Source organism: Equus quagga, chromosome 11 (assembly GCF_021613505.1).
Source record: "Equus quagga isolate Etosha38 chromosome 11, UCLA_HA_Equagga_1.0, whole genome shotgun sequence".
Lineage (NCBI taxonomy): Eukaryota > Metazoa > Chordata > Mammalia > Perissodactyla > Equidae > Equus > Equus quagga.
The window spans coordinates 55039290-55066101 of record NC_060277.1 but is presented as its reverse complement, the minus strand read 5'-3'; the positions used below and the strand labels follow the sequence as shown (position 1 = coordinate 55066101).

Sequence of the window (26812 nt, the reverse complement as noted above, 5' to 3'; positions counted from 1 at the left end):
TTTGATCCCAGCTGATTTGGCAGCTGCTCTGATAATGTCTGTTGGGAAGGCTGAGCACCCCGTCCAATCTGTGTGAGTCCTGTGAGTCTGCAGAGAGGGAGGGCTGAGCTTCCGGGATTGGGAGCTGCTCTCCACCCTCCCTGGGTGCTGCCTACTTCGAGACAATGTTTCCCATTTGTGCTCTTAGGGGAACACAGCCCCAGGAAGAGGCAGTCTCCCGAGGCTGCGAGGCTCTGATCCCCAGCCGTGAGGGTTTGGAGGAGTGGGCGGGGGGAGTGCTTGAGGCCAGGGGTCTGTCCACAGGTTTTCCTCACTTTCTTGCTTCAGAGGGCAGAGTGCTGACCTACTGTTGTCTTTGCCATACCTGCACAGGTAGTCTGGGCTGCTCCCACTGTGGATTTGGGCAGTGAAATTGAGGGAATGATGGTCCTGAGGTTATCCCCTAGAGAGAAGCAAGAGTGGAATTTAAAACCTTTCTTCTAGCCTGTCATCGGACTGCTGCCTCTAGCAGCTTTCTGCCCCCTGCTTCCTCCCAACATACTGATTCAAGCTCCCCTTCAGTTTTCCCGGGCTTCCTCCCCTGCTCCTCCACGTTTCCTGCTGGCTTCTACTGTTTCTCCACACTTGGCTCTGGAGGAGGGAGTTGGGAGCCTGTGATACTAGACCCTGTTGGCTTCTTTTGTTCCTGTTAACTTTTTGGTGCTGCTGGGAGCCTCTTGAATGCCTTGGAATAATGCAAGTGCTCCAGATCTTCCAGGAATAATTTTCAGACACCCCTGCCCCTCATTAGCCTGTGCCACAACTTTGGCAGTGCCTTTTTAGGGAGCCAGTAGAACAGGAGGACGTTTTTTGATGAGGTAGGTGCTTCTTCCTAGATAATTCCCTCAATGGACACCGGGTGTCAGCAGAAGGCCAGCTGCGTGTGTTTGTTCTGTGGATGCACTGTCTCTAGTTGGGGTAACTAGATTTGCCAGCTTGTTGCGATCGTGCTCACTCTGTTGTTTTCTTCTGGGAGCCTGTTGGCTTGCCGTGGAGGGAGCAGTGGTTGTTGTTAGCGGAGCAGAAGCAGTGGTCGTGGGTGTTTGATTTTAAACTTGGTGTGTTTTTTAAACTTGTACTTAGATTCCTTCATGATTTTTATTCCCACCTTTGTCTTAATTTGGCTGATTAAGGCCAGTGTAAATAAGGAGGATGTACCAAAATGTTACCAAAAGGGGTATAGGATCCTAACTTTTTTATTGTTGTAAAATATACATAACATAAAATTTGCCGTTTCACCATTTTTAAAAGTACAATTCAGTGGCATTAATTATATTCATAATGTACAACCATCATCACTATCTGTTTCTAAAACTTTTTATCACTCCAAACAGAGACTCCGTACCCATTAAATGTAACCCCCCATTCTCCCTTCCCTCAGGCCCTGGTGACCTCTCATCTACTTTGGTCTTGATGAATTTCCCCATTTTGGAATAGCTTGAGAAGGATGGGTATTCAGTCTTCTCTGAAAGTTTGGTAGAATTCCCCAGGGAAGCCGTCTGGTCCTGGGCTTTTATTCTTTGGGATGCTTTTGATTGCTGTTTCAATCTCTTTCCATGTGATTGATCTATTTGGATTCTCTGTTTCTTCTTGATTCACCTTTGGGAGGTTGTAAGAGTCTAAGAATTTATCCACTTCCTCTAGATTGTCCATTTTGTTGGCATATAGATTTTTGTAGCATAATCCGTTGTATTTCTGTGGTGTCTGTTGTTATTGCTCCTCTTTCATTTCTGATTTTATATTGACATATTTAGGAGATCTGATGGCCTCTTCCACATGGATTTCCATCTCCTTCCCCGGGTTTGGGAAGTTCTCTGCTATTATTTCTTTGAACAGGCTTTCTACTCCATTCTCCTTCCCTTCTCCTTCTTGAATACCTATAATTCTTATGTTGCCTTTCCTCATTGAGTCAGATGTTTCTCGGAGACTTTCTTAATTTCTTTTTAGTTTTAGTTCTCTCTCCTCCTCTGTCTCGAGCATTTCAACGTGTGTATCTTCAATTATGCTGATACGCTCCTCTGTGGTGTCCACTTGAGCGTCCAGGGAATCCGTGTTTTGTTTTATTTCTTCCATTGTGTCATTCATCTCTAATATTTCTGCTTGAGTCTTCTTTATAGTTTCAATCTCTTGTGAAGTAGCTCTTGAACTTGTTGAATTGTTTCTCTACATTCTCTTTTACCTCATTGAATTTTTTGATGATGGCTGTTTTGAATTCTTTGTCACTTAGATTACATATTTCTGCGTCCTCAGGACTGACTTCTGGGTACTTGTCATTTTCTTTCTGGTCTGGAGATCTAATAGAGTGTTTAGTATTTCAAGAGGCTCTGTTCTTTTGCATCCTGGCATTATTAAGTTGCAGTTACCACCTATGGCCAGTGGATGGGGGTCAAGAGCCGCAGAATCTCAGCCCTCCGCTTGTAGCCAAGATCCCAGGCTGTGGAGCAGCACCGAGTGAGTCAGGGGAGGAGTGCTTTCGCCTGCATGCATGCCAGGCTTTCTCGCTCTGCTCTCCTGGAGTGTTGGCTTGATGAGGTCACCCCCCACAACAGCTCTCACCCCTCTAGAGGGCTTCCCTCTAGGCTGCAAGGGCCCTAGGGAGTCCTTGAAGTTCCTGAACGAATGTCCCCTCCCCCATTCCTTTCCTCTCAAGGCCTCCCACTGTCCCCATCACAGTCTTTAGGGGAGGGAACGAAGATCTCTCTTACCCCATTCTTCCTCCTAGGGGTTGCTCCAGCCTCTCTGCCCCTTGTCATAGGGCTGCGTGGGTCTCTCTGACCTTTTTTGTGTTGTTTGGATGTCCTCTGTTGGAGTATGGATTTTTTGTTGTTGTATATTAGAGGGGGAAGATTTCTGTGAGACCTCACTCTGTTATGATGCTGACATCACTCTGAATTTCCCTATTTTAGATATTTCATATAAGTGGAATCATATAATATTTGTCCTTTTGTGTCTGCCTTATTTCACTTAGTGTAATGTTTTCAAGGTTCATCCATATTGTATCATGTGTCAGAACTTTCTCTTTGTGGCTGAATAATATTCCACTGTGCACATATATATACACCATGTTTTGTTTATCCATTCTTCTGTTGATGGATGCTTAGATTGTTTCTGCTTTTGGCTACTGTGACTAGTGCTGCAGTGAGCATTAGCATACAAGTGTCTCTCTGAGTCCCTGTTTTCAGTTCTTTTGGGTATATACACAGGAGTGGAATTGCTGGGTCATATTCTAATTCTGTGTTTAAATTTTTTAGGAACTGGCAAGTTTACTCACTTTTTAAGACTATGTTACTCACTCTTGCTAGCAATGACTACTGTTCTTGAAAAAATAGCATTGCTAATGTGATACATCCAAATATCTCATTATGGGAAAACCTATCTCAATGATGTTATAATTTGCATTGCTTTGATTATCAATGATGTTGACTTTTTTCTTCTTATTAACAATTTGCATTACCTCTTTTGTGAATTGTCTCTTTGTATTATTTAAAAAAAATTTAGTTAACTGACATTTTTGCAGAACTTTATTAACCATGAAATTTAACCCATTTATCTCAGCCAAAGACTGGGTCATTTTTAATGCTGACCTCTACATGTATTTCTTGTCAACCAGTGATATTTAAGTTTTTCCTGGGCATAACTCAAGCCCACACTTGTTTATTTATTTATTTATTTGTTTTTGTGTACATCATAATACATTTTGAATTCTGTGTAGATTACATCACGTTCACCACCCAAAGACTAACTACAATCCATCACCACACATGTGCCTCATCACCCCTTTTGCTCTCTTCCCTCCTCCCTTCTCCTCTAGTAGCCACCAATCCAATCTCTGTTGCTATATGTTTGTTTGTTGTTGTTTTTATCTTCTACTTCTGAGTCAGATCATACCATACTTAACTTTCTCCCTCTGACTTATTTCACTTTGCATAATGCTCTCAAGGTTAATCCATGTTGTCGCGAATGGCCGGATTTCATCAATTCTTATGGCTGGAGTACTATTCCATTGTGTGTATATACCACATCATCTTTGTCCATTCGTCCCTTCGTGGGCACCTAGGTTGCTTCCAAGTCTTCACTATTGTGAATAAGGCTGTTATGAACATGAGGGTGCATGTATCTTTATGCATTTGTGTTTTCAAGTTCCTATGATAAACACTCAGCAGTGGGATAGCTGGATCATATGGAAGATCTATTCTTAATTTTCTGAGGACACTCCATACTGCTTTCCATAGTGGCTGCACCAGTTTGCACTCCCACCAGCAGTGAACAAGGGTTCCCTTCTCTCCACACCCTCTCCAACACTTGTTGTTTCCTGTCTTGTTAATTACAGCCATTCTGACTGGAGTGAGGTGATACCTCATTGTAGTTTTGATTTGCATTGCCCTGATAGTTAATGGTGTTGAGCATCTCTTCATGCACCTGTTGGCCATCTGTATATCTTCTTTGGAGAAATCTTTGTTCAGATCTTTTGCCCCATTTTTTAATTGGGTTGTTGTTTTTTTTCTTGTTGAGATTTGTGAGTTCATTGTATATTTTGGATATTAACCCCTTATCTGATATACGGTTTGCAAATATCTCTTCTCCCAATTGTTAGGTTGTCTTTTCGTTTTGTTGATGGTTTCCTTTGCTGTGCAGAAGCTTTTTAGTTTGATGTAGTCCCATTTGTTCATTTTTTCTTTTGTTTTCCTTGCCTGGTCAGATATGGTACTTGAAAATATGCTGCTAAGATTGATGTCAAAGAGCGTACTACCTCTGTTTTCTTCTAGAAGTTTCATGGTTTCAGGTCTTACATTCAAGTCTTTAATCCATTTTGAGTTGATTTATGTGCATAGTGTAAGATAATGGTCTACTTTCATTCTTTTGCATGTCCAGTTTTCCCACCACCATTTACTGAAGAGAATCTCCTTTCTCCATTGTATGCTCTTGGCTCCCTTGTCGAATACTGGCTCTCCATAAATGTGTGGCTTTATTTCTGGGCTCCCAATTCTGTTCCATTGATCTATTTGTCTGTTTTTGTGCCAGTACCATGCTGTTTTGGTTACTATAGCTTTGTAGTATATTTTGAAGTCAGAGAGTGTGATACCTTCAGCTTTGTTCTTTTTTCTCAGGATCCTTTGGCTGTTTGGGGTCTTTTGTTGTTCCATATAAATTTTAGGATTCTTTGTTCTGTTTCTGTGAAAAATGTTGTTGGAACTTTGATAGGGATTGCATTGACTCTATAGATTGCTTTAGGAAGTATGGACATTTTAACTATGTTAATTCTTCCAATGCAAGAGCATGGAATATCTTTCTATTTCTTTGTGTCTTCTTTGATTTCTTTCAACAATGTTTTATAGTTTTCAGTGTAGAATTCTTTCTCCTCTTTGGTTACATTTATTCCTAAGTATTTTGTTCTTTTTGTTGTAATTGTAAATGGGATTGTATTCTTAATTTCTCTTTCTGCTACTTTGTTGTTAGTGTATAGAAACGCAACTGATTTTTGTATATTGACTTTCTATCCTGCAACTTGACTGTATTCATTTATTGTTTCTAAAAGTTTTTTAGTGGATTCTTTAGGGTTTTCTCTATATAAAATTATGTTGTCTGCAAATAGTGACAGTTTCACTTCTTTTCCAATTTGGATCCCTTTCATTTCTCTTTCTTGCCTGATTGTTCTGGCTAGGACTTCCAATACTATGTTAAATAAGAGTGGTGAGATTGGGCATCCTTGTCTGGTTTCTGTTCTTAGAGGGATAGCTTTCAGTTTTTCTCCATTGGCAATGATATTTGCTGTGGGTTTGTCATATATGGCCTCTATTATGTTGAGCTACTTTCCTTCTATACTTATTTTATTTAGAGTTTTTATCATAAATGGATGCTGTATCTTGTCAAATGCTTTCTCTGCATGTATTGAGATGATCATGTGATTTTTGTTCTTCATTTTGTTAATGTGGTGTATCACGTTGATTGATTTGTGGATATTGAACCATACCTGCATCCCTGGAATAAAACCAATTTGATCATGATTATGATCTTTTTAATGTATTGTATTTTATGGGCTAGTATTTTGTGGACAATTTTTGCATTGATGTTCATCAGTGATATTGGCCTGTAATTTTCTTTTTTTTGAGTTGTCCTTGTCTGGTTTTGGTATCAGGATAATGGTGGCTTCATAGAATGAGTTAGGAAGCCTCCCCTCCTCTTTAATTTTTTGGAGCAGTTTGAGAAGGATAGGTACTAATTATTCTTTGAATGTTTGGTAGAATTCCTCAGGGAAGTTGTCTAAGCCTATACTTCTTAGGAACTCTCTGCATTGCTGAACAGAGTATGAATAAGTTTAAATAAGAAATATGATTTTGGCTGACTGAGTCATGACCAGGTCATTTGCATGTGTATTATTCTCCATTTGTGTCATTCTTAGATTTGATAAGCATGTGGGCTGTGTCTTATCTAAGTTACATACACGAAATGTTGCAGAGGGCGGAGCAGCTTGAAACGAATCCGTCTAGTCCCTGTATTCTTTCTTCTTCTCAGGTGGTCCACGAGTTGGAACTTTATAACACGGGATATTATTTAGGCATGTTCATGAATTCTTTTGCAGTCTTTCAGGTATGTTTAGTTTGCTATATAATTTGAAAAGATATTAATATCTTTTAGTATTGCAAACACTTACAGAATTATGATCTGAATTATGGAAACTTGACCTTTTATTAAATATGTTGCTGAAGTGCAGTGTGTTGTGTAAGTGTAATTTGAAATGGAAAGATAATTATCATTCCAGTTTTAAAAGCAAGTGGAAAAATTCGCCATTAGAGAAATTATTTACCTTGTCATAAAACAACCAATTTCTTTCCTTTATATCACTTTCCTTGACTTTGAAATGGCTGTTCGTGCAAGTGAGTGTGTGTGTATCTGTGTCTGTGTGTCATAGAGATAGAGAATGTATGCTCATGTGCGTGCCTAAACTCTCAAAAATGAGCAAGAGTAAAAAAAAAGCAGGTTCTTTCACATTCTGCATAAATGCAAATGAGCAAGAGTGAGTTAGGTGTATGGGAGACTGCTGAAACAGTTAAGAGAGCATTTAAACTCTTATTTCAGAAGAAAATTAAAATTATTCTTTCTAGGAATGTGGCCTCTGGGTATTGACGGATGCACACCTTGTGAAGGATTCCATTGATGGTGTTTGTAAGTAAAACCTGGCGATGTGCTTTTAAAGTGTTCAAGTCTTTTATCTCAGATATCAAAAATTGCTTATATATGTATGAATACTTTCTGCTTGAACATGGATATTTCGATTTTCATTTTCTGTTCTCTTATTCTAAAATGTTTGGAGTTTAATGTACTTGGAAAGTATATTCAGGCCGTGACGTGGAATGTTCATCTGGGCTCCTGTCTGGATCTTCGAAAGGAATGTTTTCCATTTGCTCTTTATAATTCTTTGAGGTGGTTATATTTTTGGACATGTTGGAAGATCTTGTGCTTTCAATTTGTATTGCAAACTGTGCTGTTATTTTGGAATTAGATAAAAGCAGTGTATTTTTGAAACATTTTTGTTCTCTGGCTTTTTGATGTTCACCTAAAATATGACCCAGATGCACATGCGTGCGCGCGCACACACACACACACACACACACACGTCTCATCAATCTGAGTTCTTCTTGGGCAGGCTCACATCTGTATATCCTAGTTCCCTGGATTGCTAAATAGAGTTGTCCACCCAACTAATAATAAGTGTGCTTTTAGGAAGAAGTTGTAAAATGTTTTGACTGAAAGAAATGTATAAATGCGAATGGTTAACTCTAGAAATTGTTCTCTTTCCTTTCAGGTAGAATTATACTAATATCATCTTGAGAGGCTCCAGAACTGTCAGTTTCTACCCCTGAATTCCCTATTTCTGTCAGGTGTTCTCAGTTATTCCACACCAGGCCCCAGGCTCTCTGGCTTTGGCTTGGTTCTTGCCTTCACAGGACACCTGAGCCTCTGTCTTGAATCTAAAAAGATAATTTTATAGTCAAAGATTTTATGAGGGGCCGGCCTCATGGCCAAGTGGTTGAGTTCGTGCGCTCTGCTTCGGTGGCCTAGGGTTTCGCTTGTTTGGATCCTGGGTGCGGACATGGCACCGCTCATCAGACCATGCTGAGGTGGTGTCCCACATGCCGCAACTAGAGGGACCCACAACTAAAATATACAGCTATGTACTGGGGCGATTTGGAGAGAAGAAAAAAAAGATTTTATGAGGTCATTATGACCTCTGTGTATTAAAGACATGTGGTACATATAGCTTTTTTCATATAATCATTTGTCCTAGACAACCTGCAGAGAAGTCTGTCTTTTTCCATTCTGTCAGTCTCAGCTTTTACCCATCTATGTTTGTCTTTACTTATCAAATCCTGATGCCCACTGTAATGCTCCTTCTGTCGTTAATAACACTTGTCTCCTTTGCCTTTTCTGAGAACCTTTCCCCACCTTTTCATTGTAACCAGAAGAAACCTGATAGTCTTACCATCATCTTGTGCCCTAGAAACCTTCTCAAGTGATTGACATTCGTTTTTCTGCCTCTCTCTCAGATCAGGATCAGCAGGTACATAGGGTTCAGTATTTTCTTGGCTACTTCAAGACCATTGTTCAACGACTCTCAGTTAAGACCCACTTATTATTTGAAGCTCAGAAATTTCACTTCTAGCTCCTTCAGTCAACATTCTGGTCACCTGCTTTCCCTTCCCCTCTCTATACGTTGATGACTCTCACAAAAGATTCAAAGTCTTACTCCTGCTGTCATCCTGGGGGGTTTGAATGTCCCTGTGGTTGATCCATCTAATGTGCACATCCTGCGATTACCACTATGGCAGCAGTAGTCACCCAAGGTTGTATAATCAGCTGAACATTGCTCTACAAGCATTTCAATTGCCTCTCCTTCCACCTTGTATATTCCCTCACTCCCATAAATCTATTAGATGTCTTCTTTGGTCTTGACTTCTCCTGGTTCTTCTGAGTTTTTGGCTTCTCCTGCCTTTATTTCCCTCCAGTATCTGGCTGGACCACATAGATAATCACTTTGGTCGAATTCTTCCCTAGTCCCTTGTCCTTCCATGGTGTCTTCCCCATTAAACCCAACTCTGGAACATCTTGACTGGTTTCTTTTTTTTTTTTAAAGATTGGCACCTGAGCTAACAACTATTGCCAATCTTGTTTTTTTTTCCTCTGCTTTTTCTCCTCTAATCCCCCCAGTACATACGTGTATATCCTAGTTGTAGGTCCTTTTAGTTGTGGCATGTGGGACGCCACCTCAGCGTGGCCTGACAAGGATCCAAACTGGTGAAACTCTGGACCGCTGAAGCAGAGTGCACAAACTTAACCACTTGGCCACAGGGCTGGCCCCTTGACTGTTTTCTTGCCCCTCTGTTTCTGCACCCTGATGCCCCACAAATATCTTAAATTCAATATGTCACAATCAAGTTTTTGATCTTCTCTCTCCTCATAACCTTACTCATTCTTAATATGACTTGATTGCTATATGATTCCTCAAATTGATATGATTTCATAGCTCTGTTAATGAAATCATCATCTACCCAGTTGTCTAGATCAGAAACTCAGAACTCATCCTTAACTCCTTCCTCTCTTTCTCTCAGATGTGGAACAGTTTAGTGGTTAAGAAAGGAATTTATCATCAGGTACCTCTGGCTTGAATGCTGGCTTTATGACCTTGAGAAAGTCAGTTAACCTCTCTAAGCCTCAGGTTTCCCCCTGAAGTATAGGACTAATAATAATGTCACTTGTATCACAGAGCTCTTATGAGGTTAAATCTACAAGTAAGTAAGATGCTTAGCACATGTTTGTCATTTGTAAGCCTGTAGTTACCTCTTATCTTGTCCCTCAGATCCAGTTTGTTTGTTCATTATTCAGTAGATAGTGATGATGTTAATTGTATGCTTAGCATGTACGAGGCAGTGGAGATTCCAACTTGGTCTAGTGGGGCAAACCAACTCACAATTAGAAGGGTGTGCCAAGGGCTGTGATGTGCATGCTGTGGGTGCACACACAGGTCATTTAGCTGAGAGGCAGAGCAGAATTTTCCAGAGTGTCCTTCCTCTCCTCGCTTGACATCAGGCCCTTATTAGCATCTCCTTGACCATCGAAGTAGCCTCCTAACTAACTGTTTGCCCCCATTTCCCCCAGCTTAAACCATTGTTCACATTGAGGCCAAAGTTATTGTTATAAAACATGTGGTAGGTGACGTTTCTAATTTATTTTAAAACCTTCAATAGGTTATCATTGCTTAAAGGATTAAGTGCAAATCCTTCAGCATGGGATATTTCATATTTTAAAATCTGGAGTCAACCATTCCTTCTCTTCTCATTTTATGCCACTCTTACCTGATACTTGCTGTCATATTCTGGACATGCATTACTTAACTTACACACCCCCCCCCCCCCCCCCCCAATATGGGATACTGTTTTATCTAGGGACTTAGGGAAAATGGAACTGCAAAAAACAATGCAAAATGGATTTTTTCCTCCCAACCATAGCTATACTCTTTTCATCATTCAGATTCTGTGTAAAATCAACCATTCTCTGCATAATAGACATTTTACGTATGTCTATTATTACTGTTATGTTTACTACAGTTTTCTATTTGTCTCCTCCATAGACAGTGAGTGGAGCTCATTGCATTCACCTTTGTATCCTTGGTGCCTACTACGTTTTTTGATATTTTATTTTGAAATAATTTTAAACTTATAGAAAAGTTGAAAAAATAGAGATAGGTGATCCAGAGCCTGTATGGAAACATGGCTTTTTTTTAAAACAAGATAAAAGCTAGTAAACTGGATGATTGTAGCATCTTATGGCTGGTGTAGCCAATGGTAATCAGCACTAGGGAGCTAAAAAGAGGAGAATAGCAAAATTGTAGGTAGCTTTAAAAATATGATTTAACTTGGGGGCCAGCCTGGTACCATAGTGGTTAAGTTCATGTACGCCACTTTGGTGGCCTGGGGTTCACTGGTTTGGATCCCAGGGGCAGACCTAGCACCGCTCATCAAGATAACATAGAGGAAGATGGGCACAGATGTTAGCTCAGGGCCAATCTTCCTCACACACACACACAAATATATGATTTAACTCATTTTTTAGTAACTGAACTCTGAGTAGTTTTTCAGATATCGGCCATAGGTGCAGGGAACTGGTATTTTTTGGTTCTGACTCTGCCGAACTGACCCCGTGGCCTTGGGTTAGTCACTTGACTTCTCTGGGTCTCAGGTTTCTCATCTGTAAAGTGAGAAGATTGGGCCGAGTGAACTCTAAAGTGCCGTTCAGCTGGGAGGTGCTGTGATCCTGTGGACTAAGATTGTAATCATTCTCTCTGGTGACTTTTCTCCTAACAGTTCTCACTGTTTGTTCTTAGATGACAGTGTAGAGAGTGCCGAGAGGTTTGTGGAGGAGAGTGAAGCGTACGTGGTCGATCTCCGTGACTTTGCTTTGGGTAGCCGTCCGCACGTCAGAAGGCATTTTCCTGAGACTTGGCTTTGGCTGGACGCCAACATGGGGTAAAAATTGATGAAGTTCTTTGCCCGTGTGTATTCTGTTTAGTGTCAGTTTTAAACAAGTTTTGCCCTCTTGCTAATGTTTAAGTGCAAACATGGTGTGATCAGGAGCTAAGCAGACAAAGAGGTTTTTCTTTTGGAATGCTGTTTATGGTATGTAATGTAGTGTTTAATAAAGCCGCAGACACCTTCTGGCGGTGAGAGCGCCGTGGAGGAGAGGAGAGCCCTTTCCGAAGGAAGGCTGACGTTAGTGTCCACGCAGTCTCGTGGTTTTTGTGAGAAGAGCTGCTGAGACGATACTGCTGCCTTGGGGTGGGAAGCACTCTGATACCCACTCCACCTTGTGTCTGCTCATCAAACATCCCCATGAGCACAGGGCGAAGGGGCGTGGGTGCTGGCGGAATTCAGCTTGGTTGACAAACCCTGCGCTCCCTGGCCTGAGGGCTGAGCAGGTGCATCCTGAAATCTACACGTATTTCATAGCCAGCTATTTATGGAAACTTCAAAGAAGACACAAGTCAAACCTTAAAAAAACAAATAATAGCATTGACTGGGATACAGAGGGAAACTTTTATGCAAATTGAGAGAAATAAATTGGAGTCAAATTCAAAATACATGTTTATTATCTATACAAATTTTATAAAAATAATGTTCATTCTGAAGATATATACACTGTAGAAAGCTTTGATTGGAATATGGATCAATATGCAATATTATGACCTTGTTATGACCTATTATGAGAACTTTGGATCTACTGTTTTACACTTAAATCTTTTAAAAAATTTAGATATGTAAACTATTTGGAAAATTAAAATTCTTTCAAAAAATGGTTTCGGTTATGTTGACATTTCGAAATGTGTCAGTTCTTGGTTTCGTGATTTTTCTGTTTATTTTGACTTTAGTTCCAGGATGGACCAAGAATTTGAAGTTACCGTACCTGATTCTATCACTTCTTGGGTCGCTACTGCGTTTGTGATCTCTGAGGACTTGGGTCTTGGACTGACAACTACTCCAGTGGAGGTGGTATATTAAAGGGCTGCTTATAAGTGTCGCAGTGCCACGAGGCCAAGGATGTGTCAGCTCCTCACTGAATTTTTAAAAAATGATTGCTTATGGTGTTGGTCACAGTTTAGAGCCTCCTTGGCTTTTCCTTTTTGTTTTTCATCTGTTTTATATTTTAGAATGTGAGCTGTATTAAACTGCAAAGTGTGCTAGGTCCATATTAAGGTTTGGGGAGGAAGTTTATTATTGACTGAATCCAGAGAGAGAGTGTTTCCACGTGGCCCTCTTTCAGGAATGAGCGGAGCTCCTAGATGTCCCCTAGTAGACATTCCGTCACATCTCTTTGGTCAAGGTGCATGACGTGTTGCTTCCTAACCAGTCACTAGCAAGAGGAGTGTAATGCCTGGCAGTGGCCTTCGACCAGTGGCTCTCACCTGTCATACCTGAAGTCCCTTCTTTATAACAGATAGTTTGTTTTGCCCTTTTGCTATCCAAAATGAAATTCATGGAAAATATAATATACCTACATACTCAATTAAAAAAAATCAATATGATGCCCTAAGTGAAATACTAATGAGAAATAAAAGGAAAGTAATGTATAATAAAATATTATTTATTTCAGTATGTAGGTGCCCAGGCATAGCTGCACTGGGAGGCACAGGGACATGTTCAAATATTTGTGCCGTATGTAGGGTCTCCCTGTTTGACAGCTGCAGGTGTGGTTTGAGACACTTGTATTGTTTTAGCAGCTCAGAAACCTGGAGTGGCCTTGCTGTGGTGATATGAATTTCTGAAACCGTGAACAACTTTTGGTAAAATTATAAACAAAACAAAGTACAATCTTCTCTTGATTTATAAAATAGTTGTATTCACGAAAAATTCAGAGAACCCACTGGCCTGAATTAATAATAGTTTATCCTCAGGGGTGGGGGAGAGGTCTAGCCTCCCCTGCAGGATTGGTGACAATATCAAAGTTGGGTCACCTCTGAGGAAGCACATGTGTATGTATATGTTACCAGGTAGTAAGCAGAACATCATTTGGACTTTCCACGTGAGTCTAAAATGGGAGCTGTTTGATTGTGCCAGTGGCTGTTAAAGCAGATTGCTAGAGTCAGTGTAGTGCAGCGGAAGAGGAACTTGGCTTTGGCCTCAGACGTGCTGGGACCCAGTTCTGACGCCTCCACTTACCAGCAATGTGATCCTGTACTAGGTACAGAGATCTCTGAACTTCAGATTTCTTTTCTGTAAAATGTGTGTATAACACTTGCCTCATAGAGTTGTAATGATTAAACAAAATAATTTGTGTAAAGTACCTGGTTCCTAGTTGGCGCTTAATCAAATGTAGTGGTTGCTATGTTAAATAACATAAGTCAATTTACTAGCGTTTATTTGGAACAAGTTGTTATCTGTTGATAGGCAAGTGAACATTTCTTTGTGAAGTTATAAGCTTCACAGTTTTTGTGAGATTAGCTTTTAATTGCATAAGATGTGAAGCATTTGACTAGAATAAAATATGTATTCATTGTCTTCTTTCCAGCTACAAGCCTTCCAACCATTTTTCATTTTTTTGAATCTTCCCTACTCTGTTATCAGAGGTGAAGAATTTGCTTTGGAAGTAACCATATTCAATTATTTGAAAGATGTCACTGAGGTAATATATTAAAGGTGTTGTTAACCATTTACACTTCAGGAAACAAGGGGGAAAGCATGCAGGGCTTGGGTTGTGTAATGTTTGGGCATCTGGGCATCTCAGCATTTTATATGTTTCTGGGAGATTGAAAATAGACATACTTTCTTAGCGGTTTCTTCTGCTTATTGATTTCTGAGGGCGTGATGAGCGCGTCTATGCACTCTCTCCTTGATTTCCAGCACATTCTCCACTGCAGTTGAGTACTTCCTTATGTCTCCGAGGAATGCCTTTCTCTTTCCTGCTGCGTTTTTCCTGGTCTTCCCCACTTTGAGGATGGGAGAAGTGAGAGAACTTGTCATTGCCATTCTGTGCCCCCTGCAGTTAGCAAGAATTTATCCCTTCAGGACTCAGCTTCAGCTCAGATGTGTGTTCCGAGGAGCCTCAGCCGTTCTGCTGTGTGGCTGTCCTCATGTTCATACAGTGTCTTCTGTTTTCAAGGCTTTGTTTTTGAGTCTTGCGCTTTGTGTCTCCTTAGCTAGTCGGTTCCCTGGAAAGTGGGGATCAGCCTGTGGTTTACGGGTTGTGCCTGGGGTCGTGGTAATGAAACGGTTGAATTTTCCCCCCTGGAGTAAGTAGGGATATGTAATTAACTTTATTACGTGGAAATGCCGTAATCTCTTTAAACACTGTGCCTCTAGGGTAAATTTTATTGTTTTTTAATTTTCCCTTTTAATCTACTCAGCATGGTACAGTGTAAAGAGCCAAAGGTCTGGAGTCAGAAGGTCTGGATTCAATGTCCAGCTCTACCACTTACCAGCAAATACTTAACTGTCGTTTCCTCATCTGTGAAGGGGGAATAATAAATATGATTCCTACAGAAAATGTTTGAGAAACAAATGAGAAAATCAATGGGAAAACAACTCATAAATTGTAAAGCCTGGAGCAGTGCTATTCTTGATGAGACTGGGGCCTTTGACGACCTTCGCAGAAGCTCACAGCTACCGTAGGCTTCAGGCCTGCCGTCTGAGTCATGCTGTCCTGGGAATGATGTTTGCGGAGTCTCTCAGGGAATGTCATAACACTGCATCCTGTTTGTCTGAGGGTTTTCTAACGGGACTAGTGTCCCAGCATGACATAGTTAAGTCAGGCTGGTGGCAATACCATGACATGAAATAACCTTTCTGGGCTCATCCTTACCAGTCAGAGTCTTCAGATAAAGAGAGAATTTAATGTTAGTGGAGTTTAATGTTAGAGATGGAACTGAAGAATGCCCTTTCCATACATATCGTGAGGTTCAGGGAAAGCATAGGAAAGAAATGAAGTTTCTCCTGATACCCTTTCATCTTCTGCTTCGGCTGCATCTTCCTGTCTCATCTTCTCTAGTCTTGGGCCTCACAGATTTAACTGTACTTAAAGTGGTGATGAAACAGCACTTTACTGAGGAGCATTTATTATACAAAACCTTTGATAACTTTTTCTCCCAGGTTAAGGTAATCATTGAGAAAAGTGACAAATTTGATATTCTAATGGCTTCAAATGAAATAAATGCCACAGGACACCAGCAGACCATTCTGGTTCCCAGTGAGGATGGGGCAACTGTTCTTTTCCCAATCAAGCCAATACATCTGGGGGAAATTCCTATCACAGTCACAGCTGTTTCACTGGCTGCTTCCGATGCTGTCACCCAGAAGATTTTAGTAAAGGTAAATATTTGAAGTCTTAAATAAATGAAATGGAGATACATAACTGAAAAGGAAACAGAAGATGGTTTTCTCTTGCCTGAATTTCATGGCAATACCCAGTAGGACATCTCCTCCACCCGCCTGGTGACACCTCATTGTTTTCTTATCTGTATGTAAAAATATATCACATGTATGTTTTGAAAGTAATTGCCAATTTTCTTTTTAAATTTGTAGTATGACTCCTTTGCAGTCAATTACATTTACAAACTGGGTTACATTGGGATCCTATTAATGCCAAGTTGATACATAGATTTTGAATTTTGGAATTCCTACAGGAAGAAGAGGTTTTGTAGATTTTTTTTTAGAGAAGACATTATGCACAAAAAGACGACTATGCATGGTGGATGAACACTTGTGTTTTGGGCTGAGACTGCTGTGTTCTGGGTTCAAATCCCAGCTCTGTCAAATGTGACTGTGGACAAGATATTTAATCTCTCTCTGGGTAATAATAGGATCTCCTTCAGAGTTTTCTTCTCATCACCTTTTTATGTTCTCCTTTGTCATTTCCATTGCCATTCCATGAAGTGTTTTGTCGAATTAACTAGAAAGTAAACATTTTCAACAGATTTTAAGCAAGAATCAAACAATGGCAGGTGCTTACCTCACTGCTCACACACCGCAGACATAGCAGGCCAGGTGTTGGTCTTTTTATCTGCGCGCACTTCTCTGTAAACAGGTGAGTCAAGACCGTGTTAACTGTGTTCCTTTTTTTCACAGGCTGAAGGAATAGAAAAATCCTATTCACAGTCCATCCTATTAGACTTGACTGACAACAAGCTACAAACGACTCTGAAAACCTTGAGCTTCTCGTTTCCTCCTGACACAGTGAGCGGCAGTGCGAGAGTCCAGGTCACTGCAATTGGTGAGCACAGAGCATGTCACCATCACTGCTGCTTTACTGGTAGTGATAATATATACTTTTCATCCATTTATGGGTGTATTTTCTTATTTAGTCCTAATGAGAAGAGGTTGCAGAAAGTTTTTATTTGGTACCATCTGCGGATTACAAAAGAAAGGCTAGCAAGATATGTTTTCTAGACTGGTTCTTCTCGGTCTTCAGTGTGCATATGCATCACTGGGCACTATATTTAAAGGCAGATTCTGGTTACTGGGTCTGAGGTGCAGCCTGGGATTCTGCATTTCTAACACTGCTGAGTGATGCTGATGCTTCTGATTTGCAAACCGCTCTTTGGGCAGCGAGGTCCCGCCATAGTGTGGCTGGCAGGAGCGCTGATTTTTAAGAGCAGAGCTTCTGGCTCTGTGGCCCTCAGCCACGGGTGAATATCAGAATCTTCTGTGGAGCTTTATGAAAACATAAATCTCTGGGCTCTACTCCCAACCTTCTCTATCAGAATCTTTTGGGCTATGGCTAGGGTATGTATATTTTGAAAAAGTTTCACGAGTGACTCTAATAACCAGAGGTTGAGAACTATTGCTTAGAGCAGCTCCCTGCAGAGAGCAGGTGACCTTGACAGTAGGAAGCTACCCTCTGACATTAGTCACCCTCTCCTAGGCACCTTCCAGTAACCTAAAAGGAATTTTGAATCAACTATTAAACTTAGCTTCCACACAAATGGTTTGTTTATACAGTCGTGCTTTACACATAACTGAAGGAAATGTTTAGATTAATGACATCTAAATAGTTTGTCGGGTCTTCAGAGTGTCAGGATCTAAGGCACTGTTTTAGCAAGTTCTTTTAAATCTTATCTGCAGGTGTAATCCTTTTTATTATAACCCCAAACAACCAATGCCTCCATAGAGGACTTTTTTTTGAATCTTAAATATAATTCTTTTTTTCTTCTCTAAACATTGGCACCTGAGGTCACAACTGTTACCAATCTTCTTTTTTTTTTCTGCTTTCTCTCCCCAAATCCCCCTAGTATATAGTAGTATATTTCTTTAGTTGCAGGTCCTTCTAGTTGTGGCGTGTGGGACGCCACCTCAGCATGGCCCGAGGAGTGGTGCCGTGTCTGCACCCAGGACCCGAACCAGCAAAACCCTGGGCCGCTGCAGTGGAGCACGTGAACTTAACCACTCGGCCACGGGCCCGGCCCCTGGAATCTTCAATATAATTCTTAAAAAGAATTAAATGAGCTCTCCTTTTAGGGGGATCAGTTCTACCTAAGCATCTCCTCCGGTGTGGGGATGCTGGGACATGGAGCATATGTGCACAGGCATACGCGTGCACACACACACGGGGAAGGGGCTCGGATTTAAAGTGTAGACCACTACTGCCAACATCACGATGAGTGTGTCTGTGGTCATTGAAGTACTCTGAAGCTTGATGTAAAGAATGATTTTTCAAGTTTTATTTTTATTAAAATTTATTTTTAAAAAATTTATTTATTTTAAACAAAAGTCTATTTGGAAGCCCAGAATGTGTGAATATTAGCTTACTTCTTTGAATTTTGAGAGTCTAAGTTTATGTTCACTTTGAATATTAAAAACATAACCTGCTGTGGGAGTATTATAACCTCTATTAATTTCTCTGCTAGCGTCTAAAGTTTAAGACATTGTGTGCTGGCCTGACTGCAGCCTACTCAGGTGAAAGAGGTCTTCCTCTCTTTTTTGGATTCCTGTTTTTTAGGATCAGATTTTCACTAGGTATTTGGACTTGGAATGGTGTAAGTTTCTAAAATAAACTGTACAGAAGAATATTCTTCTCCGTACAGCTCAGCCCACATTGGAGTTAGAATTAGAATTCAACCTCTCAGTTTATAAATCTGTACTTACTTTCCTGAGTCGTGGTGTTATAATGCGGGCAGAGGAGACTTTGAAGTACGTGTTTTGTTTAATTTTGTTACTAATTTTGAAGAATAGTTGTAATCCTTTTTGATCCTAAGATTCATTGATTCATTGAAATATTTGTACTTGTTAGTTCTACTTTCTTGTTGCTAAATAGAGAATATTGAAAAATACTACAATCCCTGCCCTTTAAAAACAATCATTTATCAAGTATTTGTAGTCTGCTGGTAGGAAATCAGAATAAAGTTCTATTTATGTGAAGAACACCAATAATAAAACATTTCTTTCCTATATGAGACTGATGGTTTCCTAATGGCCAATTCCTGACATTTTGTTCAAGAATTGTTTTTTAAACTCATGTTTTGCCTAGGGTATGTTATGTCTTTTTTTTTTTAAAAGATTGGCCACTGAGCTAACATCTGTTGCCAATCTTCTTCTTCCCAAAGCCCCCAGTACATAGTTGTATATTCTAGCTGCTAATCCTTCTGGTTGTGCTGCCGTATCTTTAACTGAGCTAAGTCTCCTAATATGGCACATAATCTGCAAGTTCAGTACCACTGTAGTGTCATTTATTTGACCAGTCTTCCTACGAGCTGGATGTGACGTTTCTGCCCTGTTCCAAGTGTCGTGTTGCTTCACTGTTGGCTGCCTTCTGTGTGCAGTGGACGTCTCTCCGTCAGCAGGGACGGTCACTGAGGTTTGCTGAATGTATTGAATCTCTTTTGCTTTCAGGAGATATTCTTGGCTCTTCCATCAATGGCTTAGCCTCATTGATTCGGATGCCTTATGGCTGTGGTGAACAGAACATGATAAATTTTGCTCCAAATATTTATGTTTTGGATTACCTGACCAAAAAGAAACAACTGACAGAAAATTTAAAAGAAAAAGCCCTTTCATTTATGAGGCAAGGTAAGTATTTTAGAAGCATACTTTTCTTTGTAAAAAAAAATTTGTTTTTGTTTTATTAGGCAGAGTTCACTCTAGAGCATATTTCAGAATAGACAGATTTTGTCTTTGCTGTGTGATTGTGGGACAAGATGGTGTTGAAATGTGCTCGAGGTGCAAGTGGGGGAAGCTGTCGCCTGCCTTCCTTCTCTGATTCTTCCCTAATTGCTGCTAAGCTGTTTGTTACCAAGTGAGTTCCTGGAGGGCTTTGCATTTTACTAAGGGACCTGAAATTTAAAGTTACTTAAAAATCTAAAGAAACGAGTGTTCATTTATCTATTACACGTTTGTGGAGTATCTTTCCGTGCCAGGGCCCGTGCCAGGGCGGCAGACGGGGCAGGGCCTTGCTCCCGGGGGTGCCTGCTCAGTGCAGAGCACAGTCTGTCCAGAAACACACGTGGTGCGGAATGGTGGGGACCGTTGCATGGCGGGGACCTTCGCACGCATTGAAAATGTCAAGTAGTTGGGGATTAGGCGAGAAATGTTTGTGGCAAGGCCCTGCTGGCCCCTCAGAAAATGTACGCCAGGGATTACTGCATGCCACTGGTTCCTGCACGCCGACTCCTTGAGAGTCTGACTCTGTTCGCGGACACCTAATGCTTGGTGTTACTTGAGTGCTTACCATGTGGCAGGCAGTGTTCTAAATACTTTACATCTAATATCTCATTTATGCTCACAATGAGTATTAATATTGTCCTCCTCCTTTTACAGATGAGGAAACTGAGGCACAGAAAGGTAAACTAACTGGCCCAGGGTCACACAGCAAGTGAGTGGCAAAGCTGGGATTTGGACTCACTGCCCCTAGAATCCATGCTCTTAATGTCCATGCTTAGGAGAAAATGAAAAGTTGTGACACATTTTTAATAATAATGATGTAAATTTGATTTCCTCAAATATCCCAGGAGCCAGCCACCCAAAGTTACAGTGTCAGTTTTGCGCTTCCTCTTTAGGGGACCTCTAGCAAGATCTCTGCAGCTGAGTTTGTCTGTCTGTCTGCACAGTTAGGGAAATGTGTTCATAAAGCTCATGAGGACTAGAATGGCTCATGCAGAAAGAGAGGAAAATGCGTGTTCAGTGTAATCTAAAAATCGAATCAACACTTTCCAACTCCTCAGTCTTTTGTTTTTGTTTTTTATAATGAATGGGTTAAATGCAAAGAGAGGCAAGCTGTGATTGGTTTTGCTCACTTTTCCATAGGTAAGAATCAGAAAACTTAATAAAAATACTATTTTGATGTGAGCTTTTCTTGCGTGTTCCCTCGTTGTATAGAGACTTGTTTATCCTAAACTAAGTTCTATGTGATAATATTAGTCACTAACCCTTTAAGATGCTTTACACATGTTTTCATTTAATTCTCACAGAAACCCTAGGAGGTAGGTATACTGTTATTATTTCCATTTTACAAGTGAGGAAACTGAGGCACAGTGAAAATGGCCACCCCCAGGTGGTCTGGCTTCCGAGTCTGTGCTCTTCCCAGAACACTGTGGGATAAGTCTACTTTGCAATGTTCTTAGGTTGTTAGAAGCAATAGGATACGATTGGAAGAGGACCAGAAATGGGGCCAAGATGCTTGGGTATGGCCAACATGCGAGAGGTTTCAGTGAGCGTTCTGATCAAACAGTATGGGAAGAATGGGGTCCTGTAGGGAGGGGACACCCAAGGTCAGAATCTGGGTTTCAGGTTAGACCAGAGTGAGCAGTAAGATGGTGGATCCCAGGGGATGAGCTGAAGTCCACATCCAGAGTTCTCCTGGGGTGGGCTGGTGCAGACCAAGGCGAGTGGGAGGAGGGGGCTTGAGAGTCAGGAACCATGCGCTACATGAGAGGATAAACTCCAGGAGACCAGGGGCTGGACTCAGGGCTGGCCGTGACCTGAGTCCTCCTGAGGGGAAGGAGATGGTGGTGTATTTTCCCTCGGAGTGGAGCCAGGCCCTGCAGGAGGTGGTCAAGTCCTCTAGGAAATTCTCAAAGACCTAGCAATTGGTATTTTCTGCACAGAGTGGCCCATTTAAAATTGTCCTCCTTTTTACATGTTTGTGGATCAGTCATATTTTAAATATTTAAATACAAGAGCTGCTTTTTTCAAGTTCTGTTATAATTAAGTTTAAGAAGTGGTACCAAGTGCTCTTTGTGGTATAGTGTGTGCCACGCTAAAAACAAATGAGATCTTTGCACAGTGCCATAATGGTTACATTTAAGGAGATGAGTAAAAAATATTTGGGATGTTCAGAATTTAACCTCTGCACCTTTTGGAAACAAGATTCTGACTTGTGTTCAAAATTTAGTTTGGCTAGTTTCCAGTACAAAGTATGTAGGAACTAGATTGGTGCTTTATAATTTGATATACATTCTTTGGGATAGTTTAACAAAATAATGTATTTTAGAAAATGGCATATATTTCATATTTTATGTGCTTTATGAACTGTAATATTGGCTAATCAAATATTAATGCTTTAAAAAGACAGTACATTTTGTCATTTGGACTATTTAAAGAATGATTTGCTTATCCCTTAAAAATGCTTAGAGTTTGTATCCTGGACATTTTGCTCTGGGTCAGCAGATGTCCTGAAAAGTGAACAGCCAAAACCTCAGTATGTATTTTCTCCCGAAAGGAGTGCTGGACCCTCCTGCCGGTCCTAGCTGGGAGGTGCCCAAGAGCAGGTCTTCCCGCAGCCCTCCAGGGGCGGCTGTCTACCTCACTGCTGGAGAGCCTCGCTCACATTTGCTGGCTGGTGGGAGGTGCAAAGTGGCCCGAGGGCAGAAAAAGCATTCTTCTCTAAATGCACCGTCTTCCAAGCTGTGAAGAGCGCTCTACTGTACAGTAGGGGAGGCCAACCTGGGAAAGAGCTCAGCGCAGCGGTTACAGCACTGGTGGCTCTGGGGGCCCGCAGACCTATGCTCTAAATCCTGCCTCCTACTTTGGGCTGATTTCTCTGAGCCTCGTTTTCCCACTTGTAGGACAGGAGTAATGAAAATACCCACTTCATTGGGCTGTTTTGAAGATTAAATGAGATATTGTAGCACTTTGTTTAATACATAGGAAGTGCCCAATAACTGTCAGCTGTAGTATCGTTAGTTGCACCTGACTAGGGACTTAGGGTTTAAGGTCAGTAAGTAAATCCTGTCCATTCTACATTTGTCTAAAAACAAATGTGAAATTCTTCTCCCCTCTCCATCCCACGGCTAATGGTTTCATTCACACAGCATCATCGCTCCCCTGGATGACTCCAGTGGCCTCCTGGATAGACTCTCTGCTTCTGTGCTTGCTCCCCTTCAATACTGTCTCCCCGTGTTGTAAAAGGGGTCTTTTGATAATGTCAAAATCCTCTCGCTTCCTTGTTTAAAATTCTCCAGTGGGTTCCTGGCCCTGGCCTTCAAGGCCCTGAGTGGACTGACCTGGCCTCCATCTCTCCCCACTTCTGGAGCTGCCTCTCTTGCTGCCCTCGGCTCCATCAGGAGCACTCCCAACTCCATGGTGCTGCAGGCCGTTAAGCTTCCTCTTCCTTGTCCTGGGATGCTCTTCCCTGAACCTTCCATGGCTGGCTCCTTCTCATCATGCAGGTGTGTTTTCTTCTGAGTGGCCTTCCCTGACCATTTAGTAGCTCCCATTTACGTTACTCCATTTTCTTTTCTTCATCACACTTAGTATTACTGAAAATGATCTTGTTTGCCTATTATCTGTCTCCTGCACTAGCAGGCAAGCTTCCTGACAGTGGGGACTGTGTCTAATCTCTCTTCCACTGTGTCCCTGGCCACATAGGCACCTCAGTAAGTGCAGAATGGACGAATGCATTGTCATCATGCTCACTTCTTGCCTGAGGTTCGTCCTCCTAATGTGGAGATTGGGCCTAGAACGTCCCCCAAGCACTTCCACGGTGGAGCGGTCGTTTGTAAACACCAAGGTTCACTGGGCTTGGCATGTTCTTATCAGCTAGGAAATGTGCCCACTGGTGAAGTGGCTGATGGAATCAGCACAAGGGGGCTCCCAAAAATACTCCATTTCACATGATGAACTAAATTGTATTTCAAAGTAGTGAAAAAGGCTTCTTGGTAAGATGGTTTTCATTATGAAATCAGTGTCTCACTTCAGAGGCTCTGTTTTTCTTTTGCCATCACATTTGCCAAAATCCTTTAAGTATACCGTAGTTGTTTTTATTTTTTAAGAAATTAAAGTGGCTTTGGCATGAGTCATGATTATATTATTATTTGAATGTCATTTATGAACAGTGCATTGTTTTCCTTAAATCATGCTTGGCCCAGGAACTGTGTAACCTAATCCATTGTTTTTTTGGTCAAAACAACAGCTACATCATTGACTGAAGTATCTTTTGCTGTCAAAAAGAAAAATAGAACCATAAAACGAAAACTGTTTTTGATAAAGACTGGAAATTCTGACCCTGTTAATTTGAGATTGAAACCACTTGTTTTCCTCAGATATTTAAATCACAGTGTCTCTGGCTCAGTTTTTCGAGTGAGACTCAGACCAAGCCTCGTTGGAAACACATTATGTGTTTTCTGTTGAAATAAAAACAGCAAAAAAATAGGTTTCAGAATTCTAAAGTGCATTTGGTCATCACAAGAGTGGCTAAAGGCAATTGTGAAGACACTAAAAACCCCTGGTCAAGTTCTCAGTTTCCATTTCGTGTCATAGGGATTAAGGAAGTTGATAATGATTACTTTTCTTTTTGTACAGAGAATATTTTTATTATCTTTTTACTAGAGAAAGTGATTCACATGGTCACAAGGAGCTGACTTGACTTCTTCATTTATGTGCAGTTTTGATACTTGAGGTAAACCAAGTCAAATTATGTTTAGAATTTGTTACTTTTCTATGTGTTTCTATAAAAAATACTTTCATCTTTGTTATGGTAAGCTGTAAATGTTTTACATTGATGGCTATTCCAATGAAAATTCATGAGCCAGGAGCTATGCATCTTATCTGACCCTTTATAGATAAGAGCTCATGGGTCATTATCCTAATAGCCTCTCGACTTCCGTATTTTAATTTTTACGAGTGTCTCTAAATTCTGATTATACTAATACTTTCTGACTCCAGATCTATTCATAAAACTGTGAACTTAAGGGCACACCACTATTTTCTCATAAACTCCTGAGAAAACCGTGTTTCTGCCTTTCTCACCTATCGTGACGAGAAGTGTCCAGTTCAGATGACTACACTGGAACACTGAACTGCTGTGTTAACAAGGACCGTCCCAGCCGAGCCCGCCGTGTCCTTCTCTGCTTATGGAGTGGAGGAGCTGGAGGACAAGCAGCGAGGGCTCTCTAATAGTGCATGGCCAGTGTAAGACGAGGAAGGAGCCGCACAGGAGACTCCACCGGGAGACTCAGAAGCCCTCTCTAGGCTCTCATCTCTCCTTGGTTTGGCCAGGGAAGCAGAGCTGGAGGTTTGGAGGCTTAGTTTTGTCGAAACCAGCTCGGAAAATGCAGCCACCTGGAGGTTATCAGTGAGTCCTCCCCGTCCTCTGGGCCGGCTGCCCTGGTGGAAGAGCCGTGCTGGTTGTTGCTGTTGGTGGGGACTGTTGGAGGCCTGCCAGCTGAGGGGTGATTTCCATAAGCACTGACCTCACCGCTGTGAGCTCAACTCCCTGACGGTTTTACAGTCACTTGGACTTGGACCTGCAGTTGTTGATGTGCTGTGGGGGCTTAGAGGCACACGCTGTCCTCCTCAAGCTTGGCCCTTCTCCCCATGGCAAAACCTCCTGAGTGATGAAGGCCCGAACCTTTTGTTTGGGCCTTTGTTTTTTCTTTTCTTCTCTTCTTTCACCTCCCCTCCCCTCCTCCCTTCTACTCTGTCTCTTCCCTTCCCCTCTCTTCCTCTCCCCTGTCTGATTGAATTCATACTTAAACTCTGCTGTCTGATGGATTTAGTCCTGAACTGGAAACCGAGGGAGAATGTCTTAGACTCTTTTGCTATTTTCCTTTGTGAATATTAGAAAATTATTCTGCTTCTCTGTGATCCTCGACCAGCTCTGAAAAAGGAAGAGATTATATGTTGTGTTTCTTCTTCTTCTTCTTTTCTTTGGTGAGGAAGATTGGCCCTGAGCTAACATCTCTGCCAATCTTCCTCTACTTAATATGTGGGATGCTGCCACAGCGTGGCTTGATGAGTGGTGTGTAGGCCCATGCCTGGGATCCAAACCTGCAAACCCAGGGCTGCTGAGGCAGAGTGCGTGAACTTAACCACTAATGCCACCGGGCTGGCCCTTTGTTGTGTTTCTTTCAAGGTTATATGAAAACTACAATGTGTAAAGGTAAACTGATGTAGTGTTAATAATGCCTATCTTTTAATTTATTTGATTTTTTGAATAAGTAGAATACTAATATCCTTCCAAAAGTCAAACTTACCCTAAAAGGTGTCTGCAAAGGGGTGTCTTTCCCTCTCCTACCCCTCTTCTCTGCCCCTTGTAGGGAGCTTACTTCCTTAGTTTCTAGTTGATAATTTCTTTTTCTCTTGGCAGAAATGAACATATACATATGTATTTTCTTATTTCCTAGTTTTCTTACACGAAAGATAGTAAACTCTATATGCTATTTTAGGCTTTGCCTTTTTCATTTAACAATATATCCAGGAAATTACTCAACATCAGTTCAGAGAGATGGGCCTCATTCTTTTTTCACAGCTGCATGGTACTCCATTGTGTGTATGTTTCACGGTTTATTCAACCAGTCTCCAATTTGGGGGCATTTAGGTAGTTTCCAATATTTTGCAATTAACATGCTGCAGTGAATAATCTTATGCATGTATATTTTTGTATTGTTGGAGGTATATCTTCAGAGTAGATTCTTAAAAGTGGGATTATTGCGTCAGAAGTTATAGACATTCTCCTGCATGGGAGTTGTGCCATTCCGAATGCCCTCTAGCAATGGACAGGCACTGGTTTTCTTGCAGCCTTCCCAACAGGATGAGTGGTCAAGCTTTTGAATCTTTGCTCATGTGCTGGGTGAGAAATGGTATCTCAGTTTTAATTTTCATTTTGCGTATTATGGAGTTGGACCTTTTTTCATATATGAAGGTCTTTCGTCATTTTTTTATGAAGTGTCTGCTCTTTTGTCCATTTTTTTCCTATAGGATTTTTTGTCTTTCTCTTTAAATTTAAAAAAGTTCTTTATATATGTATATGTATAGATATATAGTAATAATATATAACCATATACATAAAATTTATGTAT

General features: G+C 41.1%; 1 protein-coding gene across 1 annotated transcript in view; it reads left to right on the top strand.

The window, feature by feature from the left end:
- Positions 1–26812, top strand: part of CD109 (CD109 molecule) — a gene marked incomplete at its 5' end in the record, with an annotated part of 193812 nt that overhangs the window by 135192 nt on the left and 31808 nt on the right. The window contains 8 exons of the mRNA XM_046676265.1: positions 6553–6627; positions 7143–7203; positions 11420–11561; positions 12461–12578; positions 14098–14211; positions 15675–15893; positions 16650–16794; positions 19410–19586. Of these exons, the coding sequence (XP_046532221.1) occupies positions 6553–6627; positions 7143–7203; positions 11420–11561; positions 12461–12578; positions 14098–14211; positions 15675–15893; positions 16650–16794; positions 19410–19586 (1051 nt within the window). The remainder of the gene's footprint in view (positions 1–6552; positions 6628–7142; positions 7204–11419; positions 11562–12460; positions 12579–14097; positions 14212–15674; positions 15894–16649; positions 16795–19409; positions 19587–26812) is intronic.